Source organism: Pygocentrus nattereri, chromosome 10, assembly GCF_015220715.1.
Source record: "Pygocentrus nattereri isolate fPygNat1 chromosome 10, fPygNat1.pri, whole genome shotgun sequence".
NCBI lineage: Eukaryota > Metazoa > Chordata > Actinopteri > Characiformes > Serrasalmidae > Pygocentrus > Pygocentrus nattereri.
In genome coordinates, this window is record NC_051220.1 from 38,176,874 (window position 1) to 38,190,519 (window position 13,646).

General features: G+C 40.2%; 1 protein-coding gene across 3 annotated transcripts in view; it reads left to right on the forward strand.

The window, feature by feature from the left end:
* Positions 1 to 1,972: 1,972 nt before the first annotated feature.
* setd3 (SET domain containing 3, actin histidine methyltransferase) overlaps positions 1,973 to 13,646 on the forward strand; it is a 43,995-nt gene continuing 32,321 nt past the window's right edge. Inside the window, exons 1-5 of one of the 3 annotated variants that reach the window (XM_017682444.2) lie at positions 1,973 to 2,062; positions 7,509 to 7,639; positions 8,751 to 8,843; positions 8,936 to 9,084; positions 11,630 to 11,702. In XM_017682444.2, the coding sequence (XP_017537933.1) occupies positions 7,537 to 7,639; positions 8,751 to 8,843; positions 8,936 to 9,084; positions 11,630 to 11,702 (418 nt within the window). In that variant the 5' untranslated portion in view covers positions 1,973 to 2,062; positions 7,509 to 7,536. Of the gene's footprint in view, positions 2,063 to 2,095; positions 2,335 to 7,508; positions 7,640 to 8,750; positions 8,844 to 8,935; positions 9,085 to 11,629; positions 11,703 to 13,646 lie in introns of those variants that run through there. The other 2 variants (XM_037541708.1, XM_017682445.2) reach the window with 2 other exon arrangements.

Sequence of the window (13,646 nt, forward strand, 5' to 3'; positions counted from 1 at the left end):
ACTGTCAAAATGAAACTTAATGGACCTCCTGTAGATGATTTAAAATAAACATGAACACTCTTTGTATTGCTCTGTCTGTAATTCTGTTGAAATGACAAAGTGAAGGATGTCTAGAGAAAAGGCCAACAGTGCCCCCTACTGCACCAGTCCTGGTCCTGAAAGCTGCTGAGAGCACAAATAAAAGTCCCTGTTTTACAGAGTGCGCTGCAACTCAGCCCAGCAAACACTCAACAGAAGACCAATGCATTACATGGGAGCATCTGAGTGAGACCACCGAGCCTCATTCCTTATGTCCAGCAGAATAAACGTCTTGACATGGTAACAATAATTTCAGCAGGACTGGGTTTGTTCAGACTTGTCTGGAAGGAGTGTGGTAAATAAATAAACACTCAATAATAATAATAATAATAATAATAATAACACTAAATCAGCACTAAATCATAAATATATGAAGTTCATCCATTTTTCATTTTGAACAAACTTCAGTGTGTAAAATAAAGTTTGTGCACCCCTGCTCAAATGACTTTTGAGTTGTTTGTTAGTAAAAAAAAAAAAAAGTTAACATGCAGTTATTATATTTTTTTATTAAAAAATTATCTGTGTCTATCTAGATGTAAATAGGTTATGACATATATTAAATATGTTTTACCAATATAATAAAATACCAATAAGTTATTGGAAAAAACTCCAAAAATTAAGTTAAAATAAAACAATTTAATATCTATATTTATGTTTTTGTTATAGTATTAGTTCATATTTAACATGTGTTATTTTTCGTGTGTGTGTGTGTGTGTGTGTGTGTGTGTGTGTGTGTGTAATGTAAATGTAAAATAGAACATGAAAAATAAAAATGTGTTAAATATGAACTAACACTATCACAAATATAAATATTAATTTAGTATATTGATCATTAGCAATAAATAAATAAATAAATAAATTCAATATTAATAAATAATATCTGTGAATTGTAATGAGGCCAAGCTGTATATATTATTATTTCATTATTTTTTTATTAATAAAAAAAATCAGTTATTTCATATCTTTTATATGTTTTACCAATATTTAGTTTAAGTTATTTACCAATATTATTTATGTTATTGGGAAAAAAACCCACAGAATTAAGTTTGGAAAATAAGTTTAATATCTATATTTATACTTTTTGTTATTGTATTGGCTCATATTTAACATGTTTTTATTTGTCAGTTATATTAATATATTAATAATATATTATTAATGGGGGCAGTCGTGGGCTGGAGGTTAGGGAACCAGCCTGGTGACTGGAAGGTCGCCGGTTTGATCTCCAGAGCCTAGACACCTAACCCCAAACTGCTCCCCGGGCGCTGAGGATTGGGCTGCCCACCACTCCGGGCTCACTGCCCCCTAGTGTGTGTGTATGTGGTGTTTCACTTCACGGATGGGTTAAATGCGGAGGTGAACTTTCCCCGTTTGTGGGACTAATAAGGGTCTCTTAATCTTAATAAATAAAGAAATACATTAATTATTAATATTAATGTTAGTAATATATCACTGATTATATTTCATTTTATGAGGCCAAACTATAGCAAACCAGTGAGAGGCATCACATGCAGTGGAGCGCACGGTTCTGCTGGGCTTTTATTCTATGAACCGCAGCTCCTCCAGCTCCAGCCTTTTATGGTAACTTCATCCACCCGAGGAAACTTCCAACCATGTTGAAGCGCTACTTCGCTGAAACCAAGCTTCGCAAACCCGAAGGAAACATGTGATCGACGTGTTTTCGGACCAATGACGTGAGTGCGCCTGACAGTCGACCAATGAGTGGCAAATACGCCAGTAGAGGAGACGCGAGGCTGCTTGTTTGAGCCAATCGGAGAATGGTGCAGCCCAGGTGCACGCCTTTCCAACAGCCAATGGAAATGCGCGATAGGTGTGAATGGGCGGTGCAAAGCATCACTTACCCAATCAGTTTCTTACAAGCGATCTAGGGGGTGTGGTTTTGTCCGGAGCAGGGAGAAGTTCGGCTGACACGGTCCAGTCCCTGAGTGGAAGAGGATTGACAGCGAGGGTCTCTTTGCAGTGCGAGGTAGTTTCGGCTCGTTAATGCCGCGTTGACGGGTTTATTTTGGGCAGCGTGGCTCGTGCATGTGGGGTCAGCCTGCTGGACAGCAGCGAAGCTGGGCTGCGTGGCCTGGACGGAGCCCGCGCGTGCGGTTTGTCTCGGGCATGCCGAGAGGCTGGAGCGGCGTTAGTGTGTTGCTGCAGGGGCTGCAGGGTGTTAATAGGTGCGGTTCTCCGGGGTCCCTTCGAAGCTGAAGTCGGCTGCTTACTGCCGGAATGTTCCCTGCACCATTTAAGGTAGAACGGGAAAATTCCAACGAGAGGCTGGCAAAGAGGAGGCCAACTTCAGCCTGGGGGGGTTGGAGGCTTTCCTGAGGACGTCCAGCTCGCTCATGGACCTGGACAGCCTGGAAAGCCTGGACTCTTTTCCACGTTTAATGGGCTTTTTGTGGTAGTATGTCAGTTAGCTGTGTAATCCCGTGCTTGTACTTCTTAATGGTTGGATAGTGTAGTGGGTAACACCTCTGCCTTCTGCGCTGTAGACTGGGGTTCAATCCCCTGCTTGGACAAGCCCCCCCCACTATACCAATAAGAGTCCTTGGGCAAGACTCCTAACACCGCCTTCGCCCACCTGTGTAAAATGATCAAATTGTAAGTCGCTCTGGATAAGAGCGTATGCCAAATGCCATAAATGTAAAGGGGAACTCCACCAATTTTTCAAAATCTGTGCATAATTAAATGGTTAAGATGTAAACAAAGCCACACAGACTGCTTGGGAGTGTCTTGGAGAAACTTACTGAGTCAGAATTGTTCACAGTTGTGGTGATAGGAACCAGACGTCTGAAGAGTTTGTCTCTAAAATGTCCCCAGTAGTAAATAAAGTCGTCACACAGTATGGTTCTGAATACCTTGCCTGATGTCCGAGACATTATTTTATGATAGGTTTGTGATAAAGTTTCCTAAAATGTATCGGTAATCCATTCACGGAGAAGGGCTGTGTTGCAAGGCGCAGTAGCCCCCTCCAAAAATATGTATATTGTTCAATTTTTCCCACTTTTTTTATCTTCATAAATATTACATATGAAAACCTCAGGAGACACACACACACAGGTGTTGGAGAGTAAATAAAATGGATATAGTTGTGTTGCAGACACTGCGACCTCTGGTTCCTATCACCACCACTGAAAAGGAATCCGGGTCTGTAGGTAAGTTTCTCTGCAACGAACCGTTTTCAGTCAAACTCCTCGGTGTAACTGTAATAGCAAATACAGAATTATGGAAATAATTTTGAAAAATGGGTGGAGTTCCCCTTTAAAATGGGTTTTGTGGTGGTTCTGGTCGGACTTCTCGAGTCCCTCATTTCAGAACATGCTGATCTGTGTTGTGGTTGTACTTCTTAATGATTTCGCGTCACATTGATTCGTTACTGGCGTGATGTGATTTGGTCTCGTGTGCAGAACTTGCTTGTTGCTGCAGCTGCGCTTTGCTTGGCTGTGCAGTAAAGATGTGAACTTGCTGGTTTTTGTACAGATTTTTCTTAATTTCTGCATAATTAAATGGTTGAGATGTAAAAGGTCTAGAGTAACACACGCATTCAGGATTGTCCACAACGGTGGTGACACTGCATCTTACAAAAGTCCAGTGACGTTATTTTATGATAGTCTCGAGAGGATTTTGGCCTAAAATGCTCGTCGTTATTCATTGTGGCAGAGAGGCACATGCTGGGCATTGTAGGGCCAAATGATATCCAGAGAAAACTCTTTTGTTCAGATTTCCATTATTTCACCCTCATCACCTTAATATAATATATCAGCGTAATAATATGAACATTCATGACGTGTAGAGTCACTGGACGTTTGGGATAGTAAGTAGAATGACCGTGTTGTAGACATTGTGACCCCTAAGTGGGTCACTTTCTTACGGATTTCCAGAGAGGCAATGAGGTAGTTATACTTTTCTGAATTGTTCTTTTGAGATGAGTTAATTATCTTGTTATCTCAAGATAACAAAGTTGCTGTCTTCAGCTCATGGCCTCTCTGGACCTTCCTCCATAGTTGTGCAGACAAAGTAGTGTAATGTTAAGAAACTGTCAGAAACCGTGAATCCAGTTATAGGCAGCAGGTCAGGTACTTTGCTGAACTACATCCAGTTAAACCGTGCTAACAGTGTGGTTTTGTAAGCAGTCATGTAGTTCAGAGGTGTTTTTTAAGAGATGGTGACCGCAATGCTCAGGAAAGTTTATGGTGATAAATTGTGACATCATTTATCTCAATAGCAACGTACAGGCATAACATTATGACCACCTCCTTGTTTCTACTCTTATTATCTGATTTATCAGCTCCACGTATTCACATTATCCACTTATTATGGACTTTTCTCAGTTTAAAAACTCCAGCAGCACTGCTGTGACTGATCCACTCAGACCAGCACAACACACACCAACACACCACCACTCAGAATGATCCAAAACCTAAATAGTATCTGCTCTGTGAGGGTCCATGGGGTCCTGGCCACTGAAGAACAGGGTAAAAGGGGTACCAAAGTACCAGAGAAACAGATGGACTACAGTCTGTAACTGTAGAACTACAAAGTGCAGCTATACAGTAAGCAGAGCTGATAAAGTGGACAATGAGCGCAGAAACAAGGAGGTGGTCAGAATGTCATGCCTGATTGGTGTTTATGCACTCAGTGAGCAGAAAATCCTCCACTTTGTTCTATAAAATATCAACCAAGCAGTCTGTGTTAGTGTTTTAAACTGTCCAGTCTTGTGCCCAGTCTTATCCACAAAGGCCTGGTGTGGCTACTGGTTTCATTCTTACCAAGCTGGAGCTCATCTGATTCTGCTCGTTTAATCGATCTCCGTCTTCAAACAGTCGATCCCATGTGCTCCTGCTTTGCTGGAATGAAAACCTGCAGCCGGGATTGGACACCCCTGGTTAGCTGCAATAGTACATTTACTGACCACTGACTTTACATTGTGTTGTATTATTTAAAGAGACGAAATCAGAACAAAATAGTCCAGTCAGAACAAGCTGCGTCAGGTGCATGCGACGTTCTTTTGGATGTAAAGTTCAATAACCTCTATTAATACTGTGATATATTTGTAAAGCATTGTGATATTGATATTTCTCAGTATTGCTCAGCGTTAGTGTAGGTTTATGGCACTACTGTCATAGGCTCATTATTAGTATTGCTGGCCTGTCAGCTTTTAGTAGTTTTTATTTAAGCATTTTGCAATGCACATGTATTTAGGTTTGATACAATTTGAGTGTGAGGCCAGTATTTCATTTGACTTTTGATCATTTAATATGTTTTAAAATGTCTTCATTCTACAGAACTTGCTGTATAACGCACAGATTTTGCCTTGAAAAATAATAATTTTGTTTCAAAACAAAAAATTGAAAAGTAGCGTGTGCTGTTGTAATATAGTGAAACAACACTAAAACCTGATCTGTTTCATTTGGTCCCTTATGTAGCATTTCACAATTGAAATATCAAAAATCAGCATGCCATAAAAACACCGGTAACGTCTCTGCAAAATATACAGGCATGTATGCATTAACTACCGGGAGATTCACTCGAAAGAGGCCCCGAATATTCTGGAATAACTCTCTTTAGGATGAAGCGATCTGAACGAATCAATGTGCAATGCGCTCCTCAGTACATGGAGCTTCAAACAAGCTGGGATGCTCCTGTGTTGGAGCGGTGAGGTAGGCGCCGGACAACCATCGCGATGTTTGACCTCTGTTGGCAACTTATGGGTGCAAACCCCGGTACATCTTGATTTGTCTGGCAGAAAATAGAGATCACTTCCAGCATCGCATGTAATGCCGTCGAGGTATGTAGCGTATTTTTTGGGTCAGATCGCTTCATCCTCACAGGAGTTACAGCAGAATATTCAGGGCCTCTTTCGAGTGAATCTCCCTGTGTAAGCTACTGAGAGTCTCGTCTGAATTAATTGAGAAGCTGATTATTGAGTGTCTTCCACAAAGGATGGCAAACCGGTGACCCTCAGATGAGAATGATGGACATTTTGTTGATGCGGTTTCTCATTTTTATCTACTGTTTTGAGATGCTTTCTGCATTCTTCAGTGCCATATTCAAATAGTTAAACCCTTATTTTAAGCATTTGCATCACCGTTGAATTCTAGTAGGCGTCACAGTGACAATTTTAAATAGTTTTATTATATTATCAGTAGTCAGATAGTCAGGCCAGTTCATACTGCTCTAAATTCATAGCCTCTATGGACTTTATGTACCAGCATTGTAAGTAGGCCATCCAGAAGATCTTAAAGAGTTTGTGCTGAGATTACAGTTTACTTTTAAACTTTTTGTTAGCATAATTAAAATTCATTTTTTTAAATCAGTGAGCAGAAGAGGTCAAGAGGACACCGGAGGATGGCTCAGACCGCTTCTCTCCAGTATAAGACTAAACTGGCATTTTTACCGGCCGTGAGGAGACGCTGTACACACTTGCAGAAAACGATGCGTATACCTATCAGAGTATAGCCATTGCTTAAGTTTTGTTGAATCTTAAGGGGAATTCCACTGACTTTTTAATGTTTCTACAAACATCAGTCATTAAGATGGAAACAAACTTTATTCAGGGTAATTTGATCATGTTGTAGAGCATGTTGCAGTGAAACTTGCATGAACCAGGGGTCGCAATGTAAACAACACAAAATATAGCCAATTTATATTTTATCAGAAACCACTGGTGAGCTCACACGTGTCTTCTGAGCTTTTATATGTATTGTTGATGGTACATCTGAAAAACTATGTTTTCTTTGAGGCTTATTTTGGCTTACAGCATCCTGCATGCACCCCCTCCACCTTTGGCAAAAAAAAAAAAAAGTTTGACATTTTATTGAAACTATTGTAAAATAATATCTCAGGCATCAGGCAGCGTGTCCATAAGATTTTAATGCAAAAAGTCAAACTTTGCAGACGTCTGGTTCCCATCACCACCACTGCAAACACATTCTGGCTCTGTTTCTAGAATGGAGCGTTTCCTATTAGACCACCTGAGTGACTTTGTTTACATCTTAACCGTTTAATTATGCTTACATTTTACAAAATCTGTTGTTTCCCTTTAAAGCTCTTAGTAGAGTGGGTGTTATTTCACAGTCCTTTTTGTGATCTAATAATTTTGCTCTGTAACCTTGCACTTCTGAGCACGTCTGTGGGCAGAGAACGTTACTGGTGCGGAGATATTTTACCCTAATTCTTAATTTGAGGACACGCAAACTCCTAGAGGTTTCTTGTCATTTCAGTGCAGTAGCAATACTGCCCTCTAGTGAACAGTTAAAGTAGTGGCAGTGATCCTTAAAAGTCAGTACAGCAGTATGTAGTGATTCTCACCTGATTTAATCATAAAAGCAGTGTAATCACCAAACTGGGCTGAACTCCAGAACTTCAGGTCTAAGGTTTGGCTCATTCTCTAATTTTATTTCACTGTCTTTCTGACTCAGCAATCCTCAGTGACAGCACAGCCGGACAATGGGGAAGAAGAGTCGAGTGAAGACTCAGAAGTCTGGGACAGGAGCCGCAGCAGTGGTGTCCCCCAAAGAGATGATGAACCTGATCTCAGAGCTCCTGCAGAGTGAGTAAAAACCTCAGCCTTTACTCCACCAGTGACATGACCATGATACCGGTCATTTGTTAAGAATAGCGATGTAGATGATTCTCAAAATGATTCTATTGTCCGTTAAATCCAGGGTGTCCAATCTTATCCACAAAGGGCCAGTGTGGCTGCAGGTTTTCGTTCCAACGAAGCAGGAGATCACCTGATCAGCAGTTTGAAGACTGAAACCAACTGATTAAACAAGGGGACTTGGGTGTGCTCCAGCTTGTTTTGAGGGAAAACCTGCAGCCACACTGGCCCTTTGTGGATAAGATTGGGCACCCCTGCTTTAAATGATTCACTGCATCATGATATCACAAGTTTCACTATAAACTATATACTATAAACTATATATATATATTATAGACTATAAACAGACTAGGCTATAAACTATAAACAGACGGCGTCTCTTCAGTGATCTGCTGTGTAAACATTACTTTTATAAAATAATACAAAGCGTTGCTAAGATTTTTGGCTTTCAGCAGTAAATTGTAAGCATATAGCGACACGTTTACGATCATAAAACACATTTTCTGTTAATTTGAGGGGAGCTTTTACAAAAAAAATAATAAAATTTGACTTTTTTCATGCGGTTACTGAATAATTTGCCTTATGATTTGGTCATGTGAATTCAGTGGGGCAAACCAAAATATACCCTGGTGAGTAAGAGGTTAAAAGAAACTGAGGAGCTTTGAGGAGATGGTTTTGAATTTCCAAATATTGTGTGGAGCCTTTTTTCATTATTTACTTACATATTGATTTTTAATTTGATGCTGTATTGAAATGGTTACAACGTCAGTAGAATAATACAGTAACTTTGGCATTTTATTTATTTAAAATTGGGCTTGTCCTTGCGTTGGGCTTGTCCTTGCGTTGCATAATTAGAATTGATAATAACATTCCAGAGGTAATGTAGTCGAATAGCCACATTAAGATCGAGGCATATTTTATTTCTTTATATTGGTTCTTAAACTGCAGTTTAATCACCAGTACAAACTCTGTATATGCCAGTACAGACTACATACACAAGTACCCACTCTGGTGCGCTTCACTGTGTTCATTTCGATATGCGCTTGTGTTTGTTGATCAGAGTGCAGCAGCGCTGCTCCCTCTCCGGGTAAAGAGTGGGAGGAGTACGTTCAGATCCGTGCTCTGGTGGAAAAGATCCGCAAGAAGCAGAAAGGTACACTATCCTGTCTAAATACAGAAGGCTAAAATCAATCAAATGGCTTAAAAATCTTAGGACTGGCTGACTGACTGTGCGCTCTGTTGCAGGGGTCTCTGTGGTGTTCGAGGGCAGCAGGGAGGATTATTTTGCTGAGCTCATGGCCTGGGCAGCAGAATGCGGAGCGTCCTGCGATGGCTTTGAGATCGCCAACTTTGCAGATGAAGGATATGGACTCAGAGCCACCAGAGACATCAAGGTTTGTGTTATGAGTAATTAGAGCAAGGTTTACTAATACCAGTGGTGTTGACACAACACTACTCATTTTCGTCTGATCTAGCACAACTGATTGCGCTCATTTACTGACTAACAAGCTCTTCAATGGCTGCGTTAGGTGTGTAGAGAAGGTAAAACGCAAAAATGTTTAGAGCTCAGCGTTGGCAAGAAAGTATTAGAAACCCCTGATTTAGAGACTAATGAGGCCTGCAAGCCATTGAACCCATGTATCTGGGGAGGCTCAACTCCAAAAGTATCGCAGTACCCCAACAATTACTGATTGGTAACTGATACTTCTTTGTTGTGGCAACACTGGGATTGGAACCCATGATCTTGTGATCAAATTTTAGGCTGGTTTTAACTGGTGAAACATCCATGCAACTTGTTGCATATTGCAAGATGCATACAGATTTCCATGCAACTTCATTTCCACGGCATAGCAGTTCATACACAAGGTTACTCCACTAAGTAGCATTTTTTTAACCCCTTTAAAATCCCAGGCTTATTGCATACAAAGGCTTATTATTCAGTAACTACAGGGACTTCAGTGCAAACTGGCTGAGCAAGGTTGTAGAAGTGTGTAATAAAACATTGGGCCTGCCGGTGTCATACATTTGCATATTTTCAGCACTTTTGTTGTAGTTTTTTGCTGCAGGTTCACAAACTGAATCGGGGTGTTTCATTTTCAATCATCCAATAAACCATCTTCTGTTTTAGTTTAGTTTTTAGTTGATCCACTGAAATCAGTCATTTGAAATGATGCCCTTTGGTGTGATCATATGATGTTATCTCTGTTTTGATTGGCTGGTTCATGCAACCTGTTTGATAAAGATAAGCTTCTTGCGGATGCTGCCGAGTCATTGTGATGTATGCGGCATTGCTGGCTGTAGTCAATAATTGTCAGGAGCTTTTTTTTTTGGCCGAACATTTTGAATCAGTGTGGGCGGATGGCCAGAGAGAGAGAAATAGTTGGCACTAGTTCTTAAGCATCAGCTTTGGGCCTCAGAGAATGGACGACTGTGAGAGAGGGAGATCGAGGACAACAATGAAAGCAAGAAAGAAAGCAATGAAAGAAAGCAGAGCTCTCAAAAGGACACGGAGAGTAGCATTTTTCAGTACCAGAGTAAGTAGCAGTTTTAGCCCTAGAAACAGACATTTTATCCAGCAACAAATAATATGCGTCATATTCCAATGAGAAGAAATTATTATTGTTATGAATAAACACAGATATGCGAGAGCTCCGACGGTGCTCACTAACATACACTAAAGCAAAGATGCTCACTCATTTCAGGGGCTTTTTTTTTTTTTCTTTTCTTCAGTAAAAAGTTCACTGAACTTCAAATAATAAGTTAAAAAGGTAAAACATTCTTCTTCAACATTTTGTTGTTGTTTTTTTTTTTCTTTTTGCATTATGAACATGCGAGTGCACATTGTAATTCACCATTTAATGTACTTCCAAATAGCTTTTTTTTTACCAACCCAGCACCACTAACAGTGATTTGCTTTCACTTTTACACACTAGCTTTAGCTTAAACATGCAAAATGCACTGCAAGTATAATACATTCAAACAATATATTCTTTTCTTTGTAGTTTTAGGCTATTGCCAACTCCAGTTGTAGTGCGGCTCGTTTTTGCACAGAGGTATTCAGTACATCTGTAGTCTTCTGACGTGTTGGATTGTAAATTTATAGATGAGAGGCGATGGTGGGCTGATGGAAGGCGATGATCAGTCAGACATATTTGAGACTAATTCTTAAACATCAGGTTTCAAGCCTCAGAGCATGACTGGAGTTTAGCTCTCCTACCATATTATCATGCCTGTAATGAAGAAATTCGTGATCTGCTGTTTTCTGCATCTGAAGTTTTTACAAAGCGGTGAATTCAAATTCCAATTGGATGTTGAAAAATCGACCTGGGCAACTAAACCAGCATTTTGGTGGACAGGTTGTTACTAAAGAAATCAATTTTGTCCACTTCCATTCAAAAGCAATGTGATTGCTGTTACATATAGACGTAATAATCATGGTCATTTTCCTCAGACCAAACTTGTTAGCTTATTAGAAACAGCCTGAATTGCGGTGTAACCTGAGCATTGAAGGTTGTGGAAAAATAGAAGTTATCGATTGGTCAACTTTCGCTTTCAGACGAGACTCAGTGGTCAATATGCTTCCATATGGCTGCAGCACAAGTCCTTATTGACGTTTTCAATTGCCCCCATTCATGCTGATTGAAGCTCTACAGCTATGATGTACTCCACTCTTTTAAATGACCCAGGACAACAGAGAGCGCAATTATATATCTGTTTATCTAATTCACATTTGGGTGGATTGTGGTTAAATTTGATGATAAGAGGCTAGCAAACCCCCCCACCCCAATCACTTGACTGCTGTCTGGTTCCAGTTTGCAACAAGTTGTGACATGTTTTAGATGAGACACTGTTTCTTAACTAGATATCTGCTGTATCCTGGATCTCTTTTTTTTGTTTTCGTCGTTTACTTAACTCTTCCTCTCTCTGTGATCTGTACAGGCAGAGGAGCTGTTTCTGTGGATTCCCAGGAAGATGCTGATGACCGTGGAGTCGGCTAAAAACTCTGTTCTTGGTGAGTCCAGGACGATCCACAAATACAGTCTTGTTAAGACAATGAGGTCATTCAGTGTTTACTGTAAATTGTTTGGTAACTAATATGTAACTAATTTGTAACTAATATGTAAGTTATGTTATGAGAGTATGGGCTAACATCTGGCCCTTGGAGATCACACTAGCCATGTTTACATGCAGCATAGTAATCCATTAATAATCGGACAAACAGCTCAATTGGAATATGTCCATGTAAACACCTCTGTCGGAATAGTCTAGTCCAATTGAGGCTGTACGGTATACAATTTCTATCCAGTTGAACGACATGGGTAATCCTGTAAATAATCAGTTAAATAGAAGAATAATAACCCTGCAAATAATATTTATTCAGTTTTCAAGTAGTCTAACGTTTGATTTTCAGCATGACTAGCTTGTCTTAATGTCCTCTGTACCTAGATGTGGACGATATGGCAAAAAAATCACAATACTTACAGATTTTCTCACTACACGCATTAGAGATGAGGTTATGTTTATCCTGTGAGATTTTATGTGCGGTCCTGTTGTCTTAAAGGTGATGTGGAATGCTAAATTATCTAAATTGCATTCTTAATTTTCCCATGAGGGACAAAAAAAGTAAAGAGATGTTGCCCACCCTGCCTGTAACCTGCTCAGGATTTACTGAATAAGTAACGTAATTATGTAATATAACATAATATGGCACAATCAGTTGCAGTTAGAAAGATGAAGATATAAACAGAGTATAAACAGGGAATAGCAAGGAGGCCCAGACTGTCTGCCTATCTGAATTCAAGAGCCCTAAAATCTAAAGAGCTATGTAACTTTGTAAGTTTTTAAACACTGCGTCCACTCACTGTCACTCTATTAGACACTCCTACCTCGTCAGTCCACCTTGTAGATGTAAAGTCAGAGACGACAGCTCATCTGCTGCTGCACAGTTTGTGTTGGTCATCCTCTAGTCCTTCATCAGTGGTCACAGGATGCTGCCCACAGGACGCTGGAGGCTGGACATTTTTGGTTGGTGGACTATTCTCAGTTCAGCAGTGACACGGAGGTGTTTAAAAACTCCAGCAGAACTGCTGTGTCTGATCCACTCAGACCAGCACAACACACAGTAACACCACCACCACCACGTCAGTGTTACTGCTATGCTGAGAATGATCCACCACCCTGATAGTGCCTGGTCTGTGAGGGTCCAAGGGGACCCTGACCACTGAAGAACAGGGTAAAAGGGGGCTAACAAAGTATCAGAGAAACAGATGGACTACAGTCTGTAACTGTAGAACTACAAAGTGCACCTATAGTGTGTGTGTGTGTGTGTGTGTGTGTGTGTGTGTGTGTGTGTGTATATATATATATATATATATATATATATATATATATATATATATATATATATATATATATATATATATATGTTAAGTGATACTTTTTTAATCCCACAAACGGGGAAATTCCACCTCCGCATTTAAACCCGTCTGTGAAGTGAAGCACCAGATACACACTATACACACATATGCTAGGGGGCGGTGAGCACACTTGAGCGGTGGGCAGCCCTATCCATGGCGCCCAGGGAGCAATTGGGGGTTCGGTGTCTTGCTCAAGGACACCTCAGTCATGGACTGTCGGTACTGGGGATCGAACCAGCGACCTTCCGGTCACAGGGCCAGTTTCCTAACCTCCAGCCCAAGATTGCATGCATGCATGCAGTTTGTACATAAATAAAACTTTATATATAAACTTTATTGTTAAAGGGAATAAAATACTGCCACTGGTAGCTTAGCAGCTCCCATTTGGCCTGGTGTGAGGTGCATTATTAGCTGCTTATTTCTGCCACGTTCTTTGTGGTGGTGTAAACAATATACTTAAAATTGGTAGTTAGATTTTCATTTTTTATTCTGAAGTGCTTGTGCCTTATTTGAATGCTAGGTTAAGTAAACAAGTGTAT